At 41.8% G+C, this 22,844-nt stretch overlaps 1 protein-coding gene across 4 annotated transcripts in view; it reads right to left on the bottom strand.

Moving 5' to 3' along the window:
- ZNF140 (zinc finger protein 140) overlaps positions 1-22,052 on the bottom strand; it is a 39,292-nt gene extending 17,240 nt beyond the window's left edge. Inside the window, exons 1-6 of one of the 4 annotated variants that reach the window (XM_032603517.1) lie at positions 21,035-22,020; positions 20,684-20,736; positions 20,350-20,394; positions 18,987-19,113; positions 18,532-18,627; positions 7,698-9,618 (exon numbers count right to left, since the gene is read on the bottom strand). In XM_032603517.1, the coding sequence (XP_032459408.1) occupies positions 8,432-9,618; positions 18,532-18,627; positions 18,987-19,113; positions 20,350-20,394; positions 20,684-20,692 (1,464 nt within the window). In that variant the 5' untranslated portion in view covers positions 20,693-20,736; positions 21,035-22,020 and the 3' untranslated portion in view covers positions 7,698-8,431. Of the gene's footprint in view, positions 1-7,697; positions 9,619-18,531; positions 18,628-18,986; positions 19,114-20,349; positions 20,395-20,683 lie in introns of those variants that run through there. The other 3 variants (XM_032603518.1, XM_032603519.1, XM_032603520.1) reach the window with 3 other exon arrangements.
- Between the last annotated feature and the right edge of the window lie 792 nt (positions 22,053-22,844).

The following is a 22,844-nucleotide window of genomic DNA, read 5'->3' as shown; positions in this document are numbered from 1 at the left end:
CAGCAGTTAGAGAAGAATCCCAAATGCGTGTGGCGTTTGCGCGAGGAGGTCATCTTGAGTGGCATTCAGGAAGGGGGCGTGCTCTGCTTGGTTGGGCGCTGGCATTTATGCACTAGTTTTGGCTCACCAGTGACTTGGCACACCAGCAGCTGTGGGCTCAAGCAGTCTCACCCGGTGTCTCACCTGGATTTTACTGCAGCAGCCTTGTGATGGGTTTCTCTGACTCAGACCTTACTTTGTTCCAGTACGTTTCCTGTGCAGCTAGCCCAGTATCCTTCTATCATTTTTTATTACTCTTGGTGTTTTTTTATTATAAAAGTAATACATGCATATGAGAAAAAATGTAAACAACATCAGCCCTACACAAGAGAAAGTCCTCCTCCTTCACAGATCCTCCTGCCTTAGAAATTTAATATTGTGGATGAGTGCACTTTCTGTACATTCCATGTACATACAAATACAGATTTCTTTGTACAGAAATCGAGTCATAACTTTCATTCCATCTTTTTTTTTTTTTTTTTTTGCGGTACGTGGGCCTCTCACTGTTGCGGCCTCTCCCGTTGCGGAGCACAGGCTCCAGACGCGCAGGCTCAGCGGCCATGGCCCACGGACCCAGCCGCTCCACGGCACGTGGGATCTTCCCGGACCGGGGCACGAACCCGTGTCCCCTGCATCGGCAGGCGGACTCCCCACCACTGCGCCACCAGGGAAGCCCTCCATCTTTTTTTAATCATATCTTTCTATGTCATAGTATATGTCGTTCTGTTTCATTCTTTCATTGAAATAGTTTAGTATTTGATTATGTGGATGGACTATAATGTACATTTAATCCATTTTCCCCTCCAGATGTTCCATAATAACAACGAACACTGCATGAGCAATATTGTTAATATATTTTGCTTTCCTTTCATCTGTCCTCCATACTGCTCCCAGGGTGATTCGTCTCAAGTACTAATCTGGTTATATTACATCTCACTCTTAAATCCTCAAGCGGACTTCCCTCCTTTTACCTTAAATGTTCTACAAGACCCTTCATGCTAAACTCTTACCTGTCTTTTCAGGCCACAGCCCTTGCTGCTCCATCTCTTCACTCTCTCTGGACCTTAACCTGGCCTGTTCATCCTTTAGGTATTGTATCCTACATCTGCGTTAACATGCTTTTCACACCTTCACAGTATTGCCTGGTTAATAATGTGTCTTGCCCTCTAAACTTTAAGCTTTGGTAAGGTAGGAACTCTAAATTGTTCATTGTTTTATTCCTAGTACTTGTCCCATAATAGGTACTTATTTAAACATGTATGGTTTTTCCCAAACTTTTGTGCCTTTTATTTGTTTACTTAGTATTTCAGTGGAGGCTGAACTTAAAATAAGAATTGGGTTTCAAGTGATTGTATAAGGCAAAAATTGCATAAAATCAAAATTTTTTTCCAAGCGCTGGAGTCACACTCAGCATAGCAAGATATTCTAACAATTGACAGGCACGCAGATACTAAGACTGTTAAGAGAAGTGAGGTTTAATTATTCATATACCCTGCCCTGCCTCTACCACCCTCAAGTTCATATACCTTGTTTGGCCACTGTTCATATGCTGCTACAGTGTGTATTACATTAAAAGGGGTGAAATGACCCAGTACTGGTGAGGGTGCCATGTTCTTTAGGCTACTGATGGAAACATAAATTCACAGAACCTTTCTGGGGGACAGGTAAGCAGTACGTGTCCAAAGCGAGAATATTCTAAACCTTTAACCTAGCAATTTTTTCTTAGCTTTTATAAAAGAACCCTTCATTCAAACATGTATAAGTAACAATAGTCATCTGAGTTTCATACTCTAGTGAGAAACTGAAATTCCTAAATTCCCAATAACAGCTAATTGGTTTTTAAAAATTATGTATGACCATAAAATGGAATGTAATGTGGTCATTAAAATGTTATTATGTATTTATTGACAAATGGGGATGTATCTAATATACAGTAAGTCCCCTACATACGAACCTTCAAAGATGCGAACCTACGTTCGCATGTCCGATCACGTCAGTTCATGTGTCTAGTGTACATTGTCACGTGCATGCATCCTCTACAAGTGGTTGTGCTTTTGTGTACTTTACAGTACTGTATAGAATACAGTAACAGTGTCTTTACTTCAAGCCCAGGATGTCCGGAAGCAAGCATAAAAGCAGCGGTGATGTAGCTTGTACTACTGTATTTTTCAAGGTACTGTACTATAATATTAAAAACTTCTACTTTTTGTGTTTGTTTTTTACGTATTTGTGTGAAAAGTATTACAGTACAGTACTATATAGACAATTTTGTTAGTTGGGTACCTAGGCTAACTTTGTTGGACTTAACGAACAAATTGGACTTACGAACGCGCTCTCAGAATGGAACTCATTTGTATGTAGGGGACTTACTGTACTGTGATTTTTAAATACAATTATAAAATATCAGAGTATAACCATGTTTTTATTAAAATATATATTGTAAATATGTGTGTATGTGTGTGCATTGAAATATCCTGGAAGATTATATACCAAAACGTTATCAGTGGTCATTTCTGAGTCGTAATTTTTTTACTTGTTGCTAAATTTTCTAGTTTACATAGTAAATAGAGCTAAGTTGTCTATTTTTTTAAATAGTAAACAATTCCATCATGAACTACTTAAATAATTTTCAAAAGCATGATTTTAATATCTTCAAAGTTGTATATAGATTTGCTCAGGCTATTGTTGGATATATAGATTCTAGCCATTTTTTTTTTTTTTTTTTTTTTTTTGTACATGGGCCTCTCACTGTTGTGGCCTCTCCCGTTGTGGAGCACAGGCTCCGGACGCGCAGGCTCAGCGGCCATGGCTCACAGGCCTAGCCACTCCGCGGCATGTGGGATCTTCCCGGACCGGGGCACGAACCCGTGTCCCCTGCATTGACAGGCGGACTCTCAACCACTGCGCCACCAGGGAAGCCCTCTAGCCATTTTTTAAAATCAGATAATTTTTTTTTACACTCTTTAAGCCAACTTTTCTATCTACAGCTTTTTAAAGGCACTTTTTGAAAATGTTGCTAAAGGGCCTGGGCTCTTTTTAGACTTCATCTAAATTGACCTCTAGGCAAAATTCAAAATATGAGGGAAACAAATAAGGTGCTATGATTAGAGGAACATATGTTCGATAAGGCAGTCAGGGAGGGCCCCCATGAGAAGGTGACATTCGAGCTGAAATCTGAAGGAAAGGAGTCATCCACAGAGGATTGGAGAAGTGGAGGGACACAGAGCTTGGTAAGTACAACAGCAAGAACAAAAGTCCTCATTGAGATCTTGACATGTTTGTTTAAAAAAAAAAAGTCCTAGACCAGTGGCTGGAACGTGGGCAGGCAAGGTGGTAAAGAGAGGCATATATGAAACCAGGCTGGAGAGTAGGCCGGATTTAGAAAACACCTTACCAGCTCCGGCATGAGTTTATATTTTATTTGAAGAGCCATCAGAAGCTCTTTAAGAATCTTTCATAAGAGATTAGTTTTTGAAAATTACACTGACTATTGTATAGAAAAGTCTTGGGAGACCAGTTTAGGAGGCTACTGTAGCAGTTCATGTATGAAATTTGGATTACAGATAACTGTCATTTCCTTAGCAGACAAAGTTCTTTTAAGACAACAAATAAAATGAGATATTTACTTAACATGAACAGGAAATTCACAGGTTGATAAATGTCACGACATAAACTCACCTGTAATTTAAGGCACAGCAAACAGATAAAATTATATTTTTCACCCATCAGCAAAGTTTCACATTGAATCTGAAATTTCTATTTTCTGATCAATTTCCATTTTTCTACATAATATTGTTCTCTGTGATATTGAGAGTATTGGTGATGCAGAATTTCTTAAAACTTAAAAAAAAAACTTTTCTTAAAATTCATTTCTTAAAAAATTTTTTAGAATATCAGATAACTAATTTGTTTACCCTTTTCTTTACTACCTTTTCTCTCTCCCAGTCTTTAAAGGCAGACTTTTTGAAAGTGTTACCTCTTTCTTCCAAGTCATTCACACCCAATCTGCAAGTTTTGCTGCCTCTCTGCTTTGAAATTTCTTCCATCTCTTCAGAAGGATTTAACACAGTTTCCTGTCCTGAGACGCACTGTATAATATTCAATAGAAAATTCTTTGGGGTCATTTCTCAGTAACAAAACTTGACCCAGCCTGAACTCTATGTGGGTATCTTATTTTAAGTCCCCTGAAGCACCGGTTGTTGCTTTCTAAGAAAATATAGAATTCTGATTGTTCTTGCAACAACTAATATTTACATCACTAGTACTGAATGTACCTGTTGCTCCATCTCCTTATCCTTCTGCATTTATAGTAACTTCTTGTTTTAATGTTGAAGTGTAATAATCTTTCGGGAAACTTGCAAAAACTTTACTGAAGCATAATACATAGAGAAATGTGTACAGCTTAATGAATTTCCCCAAATAGAATACACCTATTTAGTCGGCCCCTAGATCGAGAGAACGAAATGAGTACTTTCACTGATGCTACTAGGATCTTACACTCAACTCCATTCATCCCCTCCAATCAAGTGTTACTGTCCTGCTTCTTTAGCTTCATGTATATTTTAAACTCCAGCTGGTATTATAATTGTGTTGACAATATTCATTTATATTTCTTGCAGAGTCATCTTTTTTTTTTTTTTTTTTTTTTTTTTGCGTTACGCGGGCCTCTCACTGTTGTGGCCTCTCCCGTTGCGGAGGACAGGCTCCGGACGCGCAGGCTCAGCGGCCATGGCTCACGGGCCCAGCCGCTCCGCGGCATGTGGGATCTTCCCAGACCGGGGCACGAACCCGTGTCCCCTGCATCGGCAGGCAGACTCTCAACCACTGCGCCACCAGGGAAGCCCCCAGAGTCATCTTTTTAACAGCCATTTAAAATGTGAAAACCTTTCTTAGCTTACAGGCCCTGATATAGCCCATGGGCCTTAGTTTCCCAATACCTGACTTATATTTACCCCTTGTGTTCTTTACTGCCTTCTGCACTGCAAGGTTTCCATTTAGGACCAGTTCATGCTGCCTGAAGAACTCATCTTTAATGTTTCTTCTAGCACAGTCATGCTACACAAGTTCCCTCCATTTTTGTTTATCTGAAACATCTTTATTTCTGCTTTATCTCTAAAGCACTTTTAGCTTGGTATAGAAATCTAGATTGGTCGAATATTTTGTTTTTTTCCTTGTCAGCACTTTAAAAGTGTTGTTTCATTATCTTCTTCCATCGTTTCATTTGAGATGGAAACTTGCAGTCTTCTTGTTGCTGCTGTGAAAGTAGTCTCTCCCCTACCCTGTACCAGCTCCTGATAACCAGGCTTTATCTTTTGTTACAATGTGCATAGTTGTGGTGATGTCCCACTTTAGACTGCTTGGAACTTGCTGAGCTTCCTGAACCTGAGGGCTGATATCTTGCATCTCTTTGCAAGGTTCTTCACTAACTCCTCAAATATTTCTTCTGTCATCCTCTTCTTAAAAGACTAACTACACACATTAGAACTTTTGAGTTTGTCCTAAATGTCTATGTCTTTTCCCTTCTCCCTTCTGTTTTAGTACGGATAATTAGATCATCATGACAACAGAGTAATAAAAATATTATAACTGTTTCAGAGCTATCATGGTTTCCTTCCTATGTTTCACACAAAGTGTTCACAACTTGAATAGGCAAACCTAAGACAATTGTGTGTCTGTAATACAAACTCCTTATAAGTTTGTTTATTATAAGTTTATTATATTATAAACTCCTAGATCACAATGTTCAAATTGGATGTTTAGCCCTTCACATGTCTTGAGATGGTCACACTATGTATCACCATTATCTCTTTGTCAAACCAACTGGAACTGAAATAATGTATTATACAAGTAATTTAAAGTACATCATATGCCTTATTCCCACTGTTTGCTTTTATACCTTAATGTGTCTGGCCGGCTATTGCTACTGAATTTCATATTGAAAAACAGGAAGCTTTTCTTTTGGTCTTCTGCTACCTCTGAAAAGTGCCACAGCTTATAAATGTTAAATACGGAAAGATATAACACAGACTTGTGTGCTGAAATTGACTGAAAGCAACTATGAACCTTGCCAGCACTGACTTGCTATGACAAAGAAAGCATACTGTATAAATGAAAATATCCACAAACTATTCACTTTGTTTTTTCAGTGGCAACAGTGTTTTGACACATCTTTTACTGTATAGCCTAGGAATTAACTGTATTTTGATTTAGTGTATTTAATACATTATCTGTATTTTAATTAAATTAAAAATAGCATAGTTATTTTGTGAAATATTTTACCACAAATGAACAAGAGGAATATTTGGGTGAGTTACATAGTTCAGAATGATGTTGCATGAAGTAAATTTTAGGGGAAATTTCTTATTTTTGATAAAAATGATTCAAGCAATATATTTGGTGAGCTACCTGCAAAGGCACTCCCTTTCCTGAGTGCCCCTCACTCACCTGATCATAGGCCTCTTCCCACTTTTTTCTCCATCATTCTTCACTCTCCCTTGCTCCATTAAGGAGGTCACATTTGCTTTCGAAATAAAAGTCCTGCTTACTAGGAGAAAAGAGATAATTCAAAATATTATGGTTTTCCTAGACCCTAGGGAAGAGATGCTACTACAAGAAGAACAAAAACAGAAGAATGCATGCCATTTCCTACTTGGGCCAATTTTAAAACATTCCCTCAAGAACATGGCGTACAAATTCAGCCAGGCAACTTACAGCCCACCCCCTGATACTTCCTATGGAGAAGGCAGATACCTAAATTCAGATTCTGAATTTGGAGGATTGGTAAACTCCTTAGGCCAGAGTCCCATAGTTCTCCATCATTACATTCCTATATAAAAAACTGGGGGCAGGGTCTAATCAGTCCCATTCCTCCTGGGAGAAGTCTATGGCCACACCTCTGAATGTTACACACCTCTGAGATGACAAATACATTCTTGTTCACCAAAGACTGCCACAGGGTGTGAGGGAAATTATTAATACTGGCCACCACTATAGGAAAGAGGGGACTTATGCAGTGTTGTTCTGATAGTTTGAGGCTTTGAATTGCTCTAGAAAAGTAAATATTAGGCAACAGCTGTGTTTTGTTGTTACATTGAATGGAAAAGAAATATGCCAGCCTCTCACTTTGTAAAAGAACAATTATATATGCGTGAAAAAATATGCTTAAATGAGGCACTCATTCAAGTTCTAAATTACATATTTCATGTACTAAACGCAAGAGAAGTTCTTGAAAGGAGGCAATCAGATGCTTTAAAGGTAAGATAACCTTTACAATGGGAAAATAAAGTTTGGGCAGGTGTATGTGGAGATGAAAACAATCTGATTTATTTGGACAAATATGTGCTTACAGAAGAAATGTTCTTACTGAAAATGGAACAAAAGAGGTAAACAACCTTGACATTTTCCTGTGATGTACCTTATTTACATTTATTTCAGGCTAAGACATCTAGTCAGATTCAAGGGTAAACATGAGTTAGCATAACCTTAAGTCCAAACGCTGTCTCAAAATTAAAACCATAATATATCTAAAGATGTTTCTATAATGTCTGTATGTTTTTTAAAAAGCATGCTACTCCTCATTGTTGATGTCAACATTGTGATAGTTGCATATTCAGAATCACACACGCTGTAGGAAAAAAATTCAGCCAATACTACATTAATTTACTATGAATCAAGATTTATTCGTAGCTTTTCTGAATTTGCCTTGAAACAAAAAAACAAAACCCAAACAAACATCCCCCTGTAAAAAATCCTCCCACACCGATTCTCTCCAGTATAACTTCTCAGAACTCTTATGACTTTGCCACGCTCATTACAATGGTAGTTTTTCCCCAGGATAATTCTGTAGGTTTGAAATACTGCAGAAAGTCACCCTATGTTAAGTTCATTTATAGGGTTGCTTTTTCTCCTTAGAAGAGTATTTAAGAATTTAATAAATATTGCATGGTACATGAAGGCATTCCGAAATCATTGTTTGTATGACTTGCCTTCATTATGAATTTTCTGATGTCCAGGAAAAAGTACACCCTTACCCATGTGCTCTGTCCTGTCCTGAGCTGACAGATGCAGAATGAGACCTAATCTCTAAAAGTTTTCTCACATTTATTGGACATGTATCCTTTCCTGGTAGGAATTTACAAATGTAGATTAAGGGAATCCTACCAGATGAAGAGTCTTCTTAGTATTGTTTGATTTCATTTTCTGGTATTACAAAAAGAATGAACAGCTATTAATGGCTTTCCCATACATTCCTTAGGTTTTTCTCCAGAATACTGAGTAAAGCAGAGACCACGTTTCATCACAATAAGCACATTCACATAAGGCTTCTTTCCAAGAGTTCTCTGAAGTCAAAGTAAGGCATTAGCTGCTTTTTTTTTTTTTAATCCATACATTCTTAGGTTTTCTCTACAGTGTGAATTCCCTGGTGTTCAGCAAGGAATGAGTGGTAGTTAAATGAATTTTCATATTCATAGGGGTTCTCTAGTGTGTGTGTTCTCTGATGTTTAGTAAGGTTTGAGCTCCAGCTGAAGGATTTATTGCATACCTTACATACATAGGGCTTCTCCCCAGTATGAGTTATCTGATGTAGAATGAGGGAAAAGCTCCGACTAAAGGTTTTGTCACATTCAGTACATGCATAGGGCTTTTCTCCAGTATGAATTTTCATATGTTGTGCAAGGGATGCATGCCATGTGAAAACTTTACCACATTCATCACATTCATAGAGCTTTTCCCCAGCATGAATTCTCTGATGTTTAATAAGGAATGAGTGGCAACGGAAGGCTTTACTGCACTCATTACATTCATAGGGGGTTTTGGAGGTATGGACACTCTGGTGCCGGGTAAGGTGTGAAGAACGGCGAAATGCCTTCCCACACTCAATGCATTCATAAGGTTTCTCTCCAGTGTGTGTAATCTGATGGCGAATGAGTTCAGAGCCACTGCTAAAGGCCTTCCCACATCTCCTACATACATACTGTTTCTTTCCTATGTGAATTCTCTGATGTCGAGTGAGGTTTGAGGCACGGCTAAAGGCCTTTCCACATTCGGTACATTCGTAGGGTTTCTCCCCGGTATGTGTTCTCTGATGTTCAATGAGGAATGAAAGGTAACTGAATGTTTTATTACAGTCTTTACACTCATGGGGTTTCTTTCCTGTATGTATCATCTGATGTTTTACGAGGTTTGAGATCTGGCTAAAGGTTTTCCCACATTCCTTACATACATATGGTTTCTCTCCAGTATGAGTTCTCTGATGTAACACAAGGGAAAAGCGCCGACTGAAAGTTTTTCCACATTCATGGCATCCATAGGGTCTCTCCACAGTACTAACATTCATATGTTGAGACAGGGCTTCTTGATGGGAAACTGTCACTTGCCCGATATATCCCTGATTTCCCTGCAGCATCTCAGTATCACCCTCACATTTCCAGCCTCCTTTAAAATTGGAATACTCAAGGCCTTGGCTTAGAAATCTTTCAAATGAAAGATCTGAAGATCTTATCAAATACTGGGATGAATCTTCTTCGTATATGACATTTTTTGGAGAAAACTCTTTGATCTCACCATTTGACTCTGAAGCTGAAAAAACAAAGCAAATGTTTCTTATTTTCTGTGTTGAGTAAAATAAAAGCCACTCCTCCATTTTTTAATGAGAATTACATTGAAAAAAAAAATCTTAGCATTGCATTTCTTTTACAGTTATCACATATGACTCTGAAATCTGAGCAGTAGACCCAGAAATTCAGAAGACATCAAACAGAGGAGAGCTGTAGGTGAATAAGGAGAAGATTAAAAATAAGAAACTGAAGGTGAGGGAAAAACAGAACTATCAGAAAGATAAGTGATTGTAAAGGATAGGTAGTTAATCTTCCTCACCTCCAGGTAAACTTTATTTGCTGCCAGAATGACTTGAAAATGACAATTTCATAATGATGCTAATAGACTACAAGCATTCCTCAGGTCCCACAAAGAAATGAGATTGTGTTCACTTAGTGCCTTTGGAACATCTTACAGTAACTTATTCTGAATGAATGAATAAAAAGGTTTCTCTGAATATCTTCTAGCATCCTCACTCTGCCTCTACCTTCTAAACAGACATGTGAAGCTCAATTCAGGGATAACAGTGTCTTTCCATCAGATGCTTTTGACAGATAAACACAGGATTTTCTCCAGGCTAAATTTTAGTAAAGGATTTTATCATTTTGGGAGAACAGAGTTTTATAATAATACAGAAGTTTAAAAAACATATCTTTATTCTTAGGAAATATGTGGAGTTAAAGACTATGATGTATACAATTTATTCCCAAATGTTTCAGGGAAAAAAAATCATATACCAAATGACAAAACAAACGGCAAAATATTAACCATGGGTGAATGTGAGTAAAGGGCATATGGGTATTTTTGCACTATTCTTGCAACTTTTCTGGAAGTTTAAAATTATTTCCAACTCGGTATATAGATTCAACAAAATCCCAATCAAAACCCCGGCAAGTTATTTCACAGATCTCCAACAAACTGATTCTAAAGTTTATACAAAACAGCAAATGACCTAGAATACCTAACACAGCACTGAAGGAGAAGAACAGTCAGAGGACTTGACTTCAGGACTTCTGTAGCACTACAGTAATCGAGACAGTGCAGCACTGGTGAAAGGCTGGACAAGTAGATCAGTGGAACAGAGTACAGAGCTCAGAACAGACCTGCATAATTATAGTCAACTCATCTTTGACAAAGGAGCAAGGACATCACAAGGGAGCAAATACAGTCTTCTCAACAAATGGTACTGGAACAACTAGATATCCACGTGTGTAAAAGTGAATCTAGATACAGATTTACACTCAACAAAAATTAACTCAAAATGGATCACAGACAAAAATGTAAAACACAAAACTATAAAACTCCTAGAAGATAACAAAGGAGAGAAGCTAGATGATGTTAGGGAGTGATGACTTTTTGGGTATAACGCCAAAGGCACAATCCATGAAAGAAATAATTGATAAGCTGGACTTCATTAAAATTAAAAACCTCTGCTCTGCAAAAGCCAATGTCAAGGGCTTCCCTGGTGGCGCAGTAGTTGAAAATCCGCCTGCCAATGCAGGGCACACGGGTTCAAGCCCTGGTCAGGGAAGATCCCACATGCCGTGGAGCAACTAAGCCTGTGCGCCACAACTACTGAAGCCTGAGTGCCTGGAGCCCATGCTCCGCAACAGGAGACGCCGCCGCGGCGAGAGGCCCACATACCGCAATGAAGAGTAGCCCCTGCTCGCCACAACTAGAGAAAGCCCACGCGCAGCAACAAAGACCCAACACAACCAAAAATAAATATAATTCATTAATTAATTAAGTTTTTTTTAAAAAAGCCAATGTCAAGAGAATGAGAAGACAGGATGAGAAGACTGACAGAAAATAGTTGCAAAATACACATCTGACAAGTTATTACCCAAAATATACAAAGAACTGTTAAAACTCAACAATAAGAAAATGAACAATTCAATTTAAAAACAGGCAAAAGACATGAACAGAAACCTCACCAAAGAAGATTTACAGATCCAAGTAAGAATATGAAAAGACATTCAACATCATGTCATTAGGAAACTGTAAATTAAAATAAGACACCACTTCACACCTATCAAAATGGCCAAACTCCAATTCACCGACAACAACACATGCTGGTGAGGATGTGGAGCAACAGGAACTCTTATCACTGCTGGTGGGGACGCAGAATGGTGCAGCCACTTTGGAAGACAGTGTGTCAGTTTCTTATAGAACTGAACATCCTCTTACCATACAATTCAGCAATCACATTCCTTGATATTTACCCAAGTGAATTAAAACTTACATCCACACAAAAACCTGGACGTGGAAGTTTATAGCAGCTTTATTTATAACTGCCAAAACTTAGAAGCAACAAGATGTCCTTCAGTAGGAGAATGGAAAAGTAAACTGTGGTACATCCAGACCATGGGCTATTACTCAGCACTAAAAAAAAAAAAAGTTATCAAGCCATGAAAGGATATAAAGGAATGAGCCTCAAATGCATAATATGAAGTGAAAGAAGCCAATCTGAGAAAGGTAAATAGCCTATGAATTCAACTATATGACATTCTGGAAAAGGAAAAACTATGGAAACTGTAAAAAAATCAGTAGTTACCAGGGGTTAGTGGGGAGAAGGGGAAGAATAGGCAGAGCACAGAGAATTTTTAGGGCAGTAAAACTATCCTGTATCATACTAACATATGGATACATGTCATTGCACATTTGTCAAAACCCATAGAATGTATGACACTAAGAATGAAACTTAAGGTCAACTATGGACTTTGGGTGATAATGATGTGTCAGGGTAGGTTCATCAATTGTGAAAAATGTACCACTGTGGTGTGGGATGTTGACAGTGGGGAAGACTGGGCAGGGGGATATATAGGAACCCTCTGAACTTTCCATTCAATTTTGCTATGAACCCAAAACTGCTTGAAAGAAAATAAAGTTTATTAATTTAAAAAAATCATTACAGTATTTGCAGGGAAGGTTTAGAGTATTTTAATTGCTACAGTAAAGACTGAGAGATATAAATATACAAATTCACTAGCATCCCTATAGAAAAACAATATAACTTCTTAGAAAAGAAACTGAAGAAAGTTGCTTAAGAATAAATTCAACAACAGGTGTACAGGGATTTTACAAAAAAAATTCAAAATCTTAAGAAGCTGTGCGGATAACTCCTAAATCCTACTTTAGCTCAGCATCACCTGGGAGCTTGTTAAAATGTAAATTCCTGAGTTCCACCCCAAACCTAATAACTTAGAATTTCTGGAGTGGGGCCTGGGGTTACGTATTTTAAAATGATCCAAAGGACTGAACTTTGGGAAGCACTGTGATATCTCTCTTAAGCACCAGAATATGATACTCAATTGCTTACTGAATTTATATACTCGACTATCCCAGAGACCCAAAACTCAGTAAGTCACAAATTGATATAATCTTTCCCTCCCCTTCAAACTTGTTCATCCTTGTTTTTTTTTTAAGGAGCTAATAATACCAGCAAAAAGAGTGCTGTCAACCACAATTCCTCAATCTTCTTAATGTCTTTTATCTAGTCAATCACCAGGTCTTTCTGAGTCCACTCCCTTACGTTGTTACCGTCTGTATACCTTCTTCCATTCCCTGGACACCTCCAAGGTTCAGGTGATGATTACATCTAGCCTAGGTTATGGCAACAACTCTTAAATGGCTGTGCTGTTTCCTAGTCTCGCTTCCAATAAATCTGTTTTCCAAACTGCAGCTAGAATGACCTTACTAAAATGCTCGCCTGCCTGCCTAAAATCTTTTGATGACTCCTTATTAGCCTACGGATGAACTCTAAGTTCATTAATAGGACCTATAAAACACCGGCATGATCTGACCAGTGCTTTCCCTAACCATCCTTAATTCCCACCATTTTCCTCCTTACACTTTATACTTCTGCTCAATCTAGACTGAACCTCATACTCTCATTTTATTAGTATGATCGTTATACATGCTGTAACTTTGGGGTTTTGTTTCAGTTATAAAATATGAATGGCTCCAGTCCTGTAAAGATGGAGTAAGTACACTCCAACCTGGCTCTCCCACTGAACACAAGTGAAAACCATGAACAGAATGCATAAAGCAGCTAGCTGAGAACTCTAAAAAGTAAACGGGGAACTTCCCTGGTGGCACAGTGGTTAAGAATCTGCCTGCCAATGCAGGGACACAAGTTTGAGCCCTGGTCCGTGAAGATCCCACATGCCGCGGAGCAACTAAGCCCATGCACCACAACTACTGAGCCCACGCACTGCAACTACTGAAGCCAGCGCACTCTAGGGCCCATGTGCCACAACTACTGAGCCCGGGTGCCCAAACTACTGAGCCTGCGTGCCTAGAGCCCGTGCTCCGCAACAAGAGAAGCCACTGCAATGAGAAGCCCGTGCACCGCATTGAAGAGTAGTCCCCTCTCACCACAACTAGAGAAAGCCCGTGCACAGCAGTGAAGACTCAATGCAGCCAACAATAAAGAAATAAAAAATTTTAAATCTATTCAAAAAAAAAGTAAACGGTAGCAAGCTGCTTGCAGAAGGAAGCCAGAACACAAAGTAACACTGAACTGGTGACGAGTTTCTTGGGTTTTTTTCCCCCCTCCAGTCTCTCCAGGCCTAAACTCAAATGCAGCCTGAAAGCAGGAACTGGGCAGCAGGTGTGAGGAGAAAGAGCTCCATGAGAAGCCTCTATTTCTGTTCTTAGGAATGGGAAAGGGGAGTCCATACTGGTTAGAGAAATCTTATTGTCTGTTCATTTCCGATTCTCTTCTGCCCAAACCCAAAGCATGTTGCAGCAGCTGTGGCCATACAGGCAATTAAACCTCTAAGGCAGGGTAACCTTCCTCCCTCAGCAGAAAGATCAATGGTCCCAAGAGCAGAGAGGTAATATCTCCCCCCTTTTTTTCTTTTTCTCTCCATCCCCTCGCTGCGTGGCTGCAGAGGCAGACAAACTTGCAGGAAGTGCAGAGGGGAACCTACAGGCCTGCCTTTCTATCCAGAAGACCTGAAAGAGGGGGCCCTGGGAGCCAAAAAGGAAAGGGGACATGGTGAAAAAGGGAGCACAAGAAGATGGTCCCATAAAGTTGTGTATGAAATTCTGGGCTCCTCCCTGAGCTGTGCATGCATGGATCTGACCCTAAACAGCACACCTAAAGCTGTGAGAACTGAAACAAAGGGGAACCCGCTGCCTAAGGGGAACCCAGTGCCCAACACCACTAGGAGGTGCATATGGGGACAAATAAGAGAGACCTGAGAAGTCTTTGAAAACTGGACTGTCATTGGAACCACATGCACAGAAGACAGGTTAGAACTGTGGCTTCAACTTACGCATATCGACAGCCTGCTTAAAGTTAACATCTCAACAGGATTTAAATAAGACCCAAAGTCTTCATATTTAAAAAAAAAAGTTACAAGTCAAAGTTATAGGACATACAGAGAAACAAGAATTTCATCACCCCACAGGGGAAAGACAATCCAATTATAAAACACATTTATGGAGTATTTATATTCTATATGGACAGTGCATTAAAATGAAATTAAGCAAAACATTTTGATGTGAAAATATTTCAGTGATGTAGAAAATATCCCTATACTTTATACATGATAGTGAAGTACTGTGTAGTGAAATATCAAGGTATCTGTAAATTACATTATTCAGCAAAAAAAGGGATGAGGTGAGGCAAATACAGTAAAATGTTATCCATTATTAAACCCATAACTAAGACTGTATAGATTTATGCAAAGATAGAAAAATAGAAAAACAAAAACTAAAGAACCCAGAAACATACGCAAAAACTGACACTTAACTTATGACAAACCAGTGAAGGAAAGGACAGACATGTCAATAAATGGTGCCTCGAGATCTGGATGTCCATGCAGAAGAGACCAAAACTGACCACTAAGTCACATGACACACAAAAATAAATCCAAAGTGGACCATGGATCTAAATGTGAATGCAAAGTGACTTTTTAAAGAGAAAATCTAGGAAAATGTCATCATGACCTCATGGTAGGGAAAGATTTCTTAAACAGATCAAAAATATATATATATATATATTGGGACTTCCCTGGTGGTCCAGTGGTTAAGACTCCGCACTTCCACTGCAGTGGGCAAGGGTCTGATCCCTGATCAGGGAACCAAGATACTGCATGCTTCACGGCACAGCACAGCCGAAAAAAAAGAATACTAATCATAAAGGAAAAGACTGACAAATCTGACTATACTAGAATTAAGAGTCTGTTCATTAAAAGAGGTTTTAAGGAGAAAAGCCGGCCACAGGTAAGAGGAGGTATTTGTAGTGAATATAATTACAATGATTTGTATCCAAAATATACAACTCCTACAAAACAAGAAAAAGATGGAGAATCCAATAGATAAATGAGCAAAAACCTTCAAGAAGCACTTCATAAATGAGGGTATCTAAATACTCAATAAACATACGAAAAGGTGTTCAACCTCATTAGTAACTGGAGAAATGCACGTTTAAACCAGAATAAGCTACCACTGCACACTCTCCTGATGGGTGAAGAGCACGATGCCTGGCAGTACAGGGCATTTGGTAAACATGGGGAGCAGCAAGAGGAACCCGCTTACTGTGTCTGTGGAAGTGTAAGAAAGTAAAAGCACTTTGGAAAACATTCTGGCATCATCTAATGTGTGAAAGAGATACATTATCCTCTGACTCAGCAATTCCAGTCCTAGACATAAACCACAGGAACCCTGTGCCAGGAGGTACCAGGACCCAAGGACAAGAGCAACATTGCTTGCAATAGCCCTAAACTGCAAACAACCCAAGAAGCCATCAATAACAGGATGGATACAAACTACTAGATGAGTATGCAAGATGCATGAATATTAAAAATAATTTTGAGAGAAGCAAATTACAATGTAATATATACATTGTGATCCCCTCTATATAAAGTTCATAAACATACAAACCTAAACTAGGGACTAGAGACACCAGCAGTTGATAAAGCTATAAAGAAAACCAAGGAAGTCACTACCATTAAAGATTACCTTTGCAGGGGGCGAGGTGGGGGGGGTGACTGGGACAAGCACCCGAAGGGCTCTTAGGGACCTGGCAGTGCTGTGTCGACTGACCTGAGCGGTGGTTACATGGGTGCCTTATAATAATTTAAGCTGCACATTTATGTTTTATGCATTGTCTGTGAGCTACTTCCCTTTTCCAAAAAGGTACTGGAAGAAACACACAAAAATTCTAAGAGCTGTATTAAAGTAGTAGAATTAGAGGCAATTTTTCCATGTTTCCCCTTTACCTCACTTCCCTTGTACATAGTTTTATGGGTTTTATTACTTTCATAACGTTTAGAAAAGAACATTTTTCTTCAACTCATCCTTTCACGAGGAAGTCTCTGGGCACTTGTCCCACCTCGTGACTTCAGCTCACACAGGGCTCTTTCCCATCCTTCCTCCTGAAGGTCTCGCTCTCACATCCAGAGCTTGGTTTTCAAGGCATCCTCTGTTCCCTCACTAGTCCTACCATTAGCTGCTTCTCCATAAACATAAGTATTCCCCTGTTATCTCGAGAGGACCACTCCCTAAAGGCCAGTATACTTCCATTAGAGGTTTGCTTCAGAATCAACTATAGAACTTATGGAAATTGTCATAAACACATATAACTGAGGCTCCAAAGATCTTCTATGTCAGAATCTTCAAGCGCGGTGCATGGCCGTATTTATTTTTAAAGAGCTTCACCAGCAATTTTATTTCAACCTAAGGTGAAGAAGGCTTTCAGAGCCTTTCTCAATCAACCTCATTGCTTCTGTTTTTCTTTCTTAATATAAGATTCCCACATCTACATCCCTATCTGGAATTTTTTTCTAAGATATATTCCAATGGTTTGTTGCACCCCTTCACTTGGAAATACCATTCTCTACTCACACCATACATATCTCAAACTAATTCACCATGTTTTGTTTTAAACTGACCCTTTTCCTGTCTTTTATATTTCTATTACTACTATTCCTATCCAAATTACCCAGGTCTATAATACCAACTGGAAATTCCTTTCTTCTCATCGTTGAACTGCGAACTTGAGGACCTCTAACAAAGTTATTTACAGACCCAATTTATCTCACTATGCCATGCCTTCTACTCTCTGAGGCATACCACCTAAGAGAAAGTCTTAACAATATTAAAACTTCAATAAATATCATTAAAATAGGGACTTCCCTGGTGATCCAGTGGTAAAGAATCCGCCTTACAATGCAGGGGATGGGAGGTTCGATCCCTGGTCAGGGAACTAAGATCCCACATGCCGCGGGGCAACTAAGTGTGCGCGCCACAGCTACTGAGCTCACGCGCCTCAACTAGAGCCCACCTGCCGCAAACTACAGAGCCCACACACTCTGGAACCCACGCTCCACAATGAAGAGCCCAGGTGCTGCAACGAAAGATCCCACATGCCTCAACGAAGATCCCGCATGCTGAAACTAAGACCCAACACAGCCAAAAATAAATAAATCTTTTTAAAAAATTGTTAAAATAACACATGACTGAAGGAATAAGCCCATCAATTAACCGAAGTGTAATGAATCACTTTTTCAAGAGGGTTAGAACAGCAGTATAAAGAAAAATATATATACCTTTTAACTTAGACAATGGAAACATATAAGTCAATTTTTAAAAAGAAAGGGAAGAGAAACCAAAGAGAAATAAAATTCAGAGCCCAGACAGAGCTAATAATGAAAAGAAGGGACACATCTATCTGTGAGAAGGTGAAGAAAGGATGAGAACTGAAGGCAGACAGGTAAGTGGGTGTGAGTGGTCCCCTTGCTGTGGGCAAGACTTTACAGTCCCTGTATCTCTAGTACCTTTAAAGGAAAACTTTCCATCCAGCATATAACAAAGTACTGCTTTCTCATTGACTGGGTGGGTTGTTATTTTAAAAACTTCCCCACCAGCCTCTAACTCACTCACCTGAAAACAGACCTCTGCTCGCATCTTTCCCCAGCCACGGCTCTTTCCCTTGCTCCAGTAAGGAAACCACATGTGGCTTAGAAATGTTAAGACCTGCTTGCGGAAATGAAATAAATTCACAATTAGTCCCTGAATCCTTACGAAAGAGGGGGCGTTATTAGAAATGCCAGATGTAAGTATGAAAGATTTCTAAAGATTAGGTGAAATTCTAATCCCCCTCTTAAAAGCTAATAAAGGACTTCCCAGTGGTTAAGACTCTGCACTTCCACTGCAGGGGGCTCAGGTTTGATCCCCTTGTTGGGGAAGTTCCCATGCCATGCAGTGCAGCCAAAATAAAAAGAAAAGCTAAAAAAAAACTTACCTCCCTTGGGAATGTTCAGCCAGGTAATCAAGATTCGCAACAGCCATCCTAAAGGTCAAATTCTGACTGAGGGGAGATGAGAAGAAATACCTACCCAGTGAGACCAGGTGGCCATAGTTCTCCAACATTACATGTCTGTACAAATCTCTTTGAGCAGGCTGGAGCCATTCCCACTCCTCCCGGGAGAAGTCTACGGCCACATCTCTGAATGTCACTGACCCCTGAAATGACACACAGACATCTGCACAACCAGCACCTATGCTCCCAAAGGCCCTGATCAAGGAGTGAAATGAGTCCCACTGTGGATGGTGGACAGTGTATACAAGTAGAGCAATGACAGTTTTCAGGATTCTGAGTAATTATTAAGAGTATAAGGAAGAGATTAGCTGTTTTGTTTTACTGTATAATTGGAGAAAAGACGAAAAAATATACATGCTTTGTCCTGAGATAATTTACAATTTTGTGGAAGATAAAGGACTATACATATGAACAACATGAATTTCTGGCTTTGGTTGCAAAAATTCTTAAGATCTCACCACGCTTTATGAATAATGAAGACAATCCCTTTATGTGTAACAGGGAGAGTATATTTTCCTTAATACCAGCCTATTTTAATATGATCTGGCAAGGATTTCTTCATAGGCACAACTGGCTGTAGCAGAGAGCAGCAGCTCCCGATTAAGGGGTACACATTCAAGTTTACCACACCTAACCCCGTTTCTGAAGAAATAGCTGTGATACTTAGCAATGTCGCCGAACAAGACGCTGAAGGCTACAGTACAAGGGCCTCCCAGCTTCTTCCCTTGGGGTCAGGATGAGTAATAAGTCCCTGTTTGCAGCCTGGTTTTGCAGCACTTGAGTGACCCACATAGCTGTGAGGCATGAACAGGGATTTTTAAAAGTCCCAAACTAGTAACAGCCCAAGAGGTATGACAGAGTTATATTTTACAGTTTAAAACAAATTTTAAGTGCCTATCATCTGTTACAGATTATTGACTAATAAAGGAAGCTGTTTCCTAATGTAAACAGTAGGCTCTCCAGGACGGAAGGAAACTGGACTCCCAGCAAAAGTTGAAGAGCCTCTGGCTTTGGGGACAATTATGACAGAAAGTAGGACAGAGAAGTGACACTAAAACCAGATGGACTAATTTGGAAGGGCTGGCCTTCTTATCCCCGACCTCTGTGAAGCACAATTGCCAGCCACGCATTTAGCCTCCACCAAAACAACAATAATCAGTGTTCCTTGCTAGAGAAACTTCACGTCTTGCCTAAAAAATGAACTCGGTGAGTTAGGAGATTCTGTTTTGCTCCCCGCTGATCCCCAGGACCTAGGAAGCGCCGCGCAGGAGAATCACGTGGAGGGACTGTTAACGTGCAGACTGCCAACCCGCACACGCACAGGTTCGGGTTCACAAGGCTGGGGTGGGGCTCGCGAATACCCAAGTCCAGCAAGTTACCAGGTGATGCCGACAGAGCTGATCCAGGATCACGCACTGAGACCACTGATGCAGGCGTGAAAGGAGACGGCCAACGGAAGCAGGAGTCAGCGAATGAACGGCAGCGGGGGCGAGGAGCAGAAAGTGAAGCCCTCCACGTTCCAATTCCGGGGAAAGGAGGCGCAGGACAGCCCGCTCTAAGACCCGGCCGCCCGGTCAGCGCCCGCCCCGCGCCCGGCCCCGCCTGCCCTCCCACGTCCTCTTAGGCGCCAGAAGGGCGGCAGGGGGAGGAAATCCTGTGTGCCCAGTCCGGAAAACACTGCCGCGCTGAGGAAGAAAGGAAACACCAGCTCACCTGAGACATGGCTCACGGCAGGGCCCGCGGAGAACCGAGCGTGGAAGGTGGAGCTGGCAGGGAGAGCGACGAGCTGACGCACGGGCCGGTGCCCGGGCTCCGCATCCACCGCCCTCGTCACGAGGGACAGGGACACCCGCGACAGCTCCCTCCCCGCCGCGGCGGGGGCTCCGAGCCTGGGCCCGACCCGCGCCCCCAGCGCCGCTGCCTTTAACGGAGCCGCAGCTGGGGCGTCTCCTCCGCGCTGCTGGCCGGGCAACCAAGGCTTCCGGAGCTCGGGGCAGGGCCACCGCCCCCGGCCCCCCGGGCCCCGGCGGGGACAGGCTCGGGCAGGGCGGGCCCCTCCCCTACCTCGGCCCGCGCAAGCAAGGCTCTCGGCTCTGCGACGGGTACCCCGCACCAGCGTCCCGCAAACTGCGCCTTCCGGAGCCTCAAAGACCGACCGCGACCACCGCGGGCCTCAGACAGCTCTCCTTCCCAGGACCCACCGCGGCCTCGGCGCGTCGCGGGCACAGTGCCCGCCCCACCCCCTACAACTCCCAGGACACCCCGCGCCCGTGACAGGGAGAACGGGGGTGGGGGTGGGGGGCGTCTCAGACAACTACACTTCCCAGGGTCCACTGCGGCCTCAGCCTGAGGCCTAGCCCTCCACGCTCGGACTACAACTCCCAGAACCGACTGTGGCCTCAGCCGTTCCATCCAGGACCTCCAGCCCTGGCCACGGCAGTAGCAGCACCCGCAGCCCCGAGGGGTCACTACTCTCAGAGCCTGGAGCCCCGCGGGGCGGCCCAGCCATGGCGGCCTGGACGGCGACCGCCCGCACGGTGAGGCCGGACTGGCGACCTGTCCGCGTGAGCAGAGGAGGCAGCCGGGCTCCCCTTGCAGTCCTGCCGTGGGAGCCCGCGATTCCTGGGGGCTTCCTTCTCCCTGCGCTGGTGGCTAGGTCCCGAGCACGGGGGAGGTCTAGGGACTAAGCACCTACAGAGCTCCAAGCCCAGGGGATGGGAGGCCGGGTGCAAGCTTTGTATTGAAATGGGAGGGTTAGGAGAGAGACTGGGCCCGCTGAATCATGGAACATTGTTCTAAGTGGAGCCAACAGTTTATAAGTTTATGAAAAAAAGATTAGAGACAACAAAGGAAAATGGTGTGTTATCAAACAAACCTTGGGTCCACTCACCTGCCCGCAGTAAAGCCGATCTACTGACACTGGGTTGTGATGAAGGAAAGTGCAGCGTTTATTGCAGGCGCCAAGAAGGAGTCCAGGGAACTAGTGCTTAAAAGGCCTGAACTCCCAGAAGGCTTTCAGGGAAAGGTTTTTAAAGACGGGATGAGGGAGGGGGGGTTGTGGGGTGTGTGATCGGCTCTTGGACCTTCTTCTGATTGGTTGGTGGGGAGGTCATCAGGAGTCAACATCATTAACCTTCTGGTTCCAGCTGTTCTGCGGTCTACGGTGGGCAGCCTACAGTTTACTTCTCCCAGCTGGTAGGGTTTTCAGAGCTGCAAAACAGCTCAAAGGACACGGCTCAGAATAGTATCTATAGCGCTTGAGGAGGAACTAAAGTTCCTTAACTTTGTTTAATGGCTAAACTATTATTATTTTGTCTTGCTTTACTATTTTCCTTTCTTTCTGCATTTTCTCACTTCTCTGATTAAATTTGTTCTTTGGAACTTGGGGAAGGCCTAGGAGGCTAAAGTTTTTCTACAAATAAGAGGCAGGTGGAGAATGAGGCGAGGCGGGGCGGGGAGAGTCTGTCCTGGGAAGGCCCCATGGGGTCCTGCTTGGTTACAGTCCAGTATGAAAGCTGGAAGAGAAAAAAGGAAGAAAGAAATTCACTGGCCTGGTGAAAAGAGGTCAAAGGAGAGGTGGCTTGAAAAGAGAAGAGACTGAAAAAGTAAGCATCCTTGTGAAGGAATGTTCATGCTGTGAAGTGACAAGACAATGAAGAGTTTTAAAGAGGCTGTGACGTCTCATGTGCAGTGTGGTGCAGAGTGGTAAGGGTGAAACAACAGGAAGAAGGACTTGAGCCAGGAAGGCCACTTGAAGGCAGTGCTTCTGTATCCTGGGGCCCGGGAGCTGGGGCTACGGAAGACTGATTCAGGAAACAATTTAAAAGAAGAATGTAAAGGACCTGGTAATGAATTGGATACATGGAGGAACTAG

The sequence above is a fragment of the Phocoena sinus genome, chromosome 14 (assembly GCF_008692025.1).
Source record: "Phocoena sinus isolate mPhoSin1 chromosome 14, mPhoSin1.pri, whole genome shotgun sequence".
Lineage (NCBI taxonomy): Eukaryota > Metazoa > Chordata > Mammalia > Artiodactyla > Phocoenidae > Phocoena > Phocoena sinus.
The sequence above is the reverse complement of the archived record's forward strand: the minus strand, read 5'-3'. Positions and strand labels throughout refer to the sequence as shown.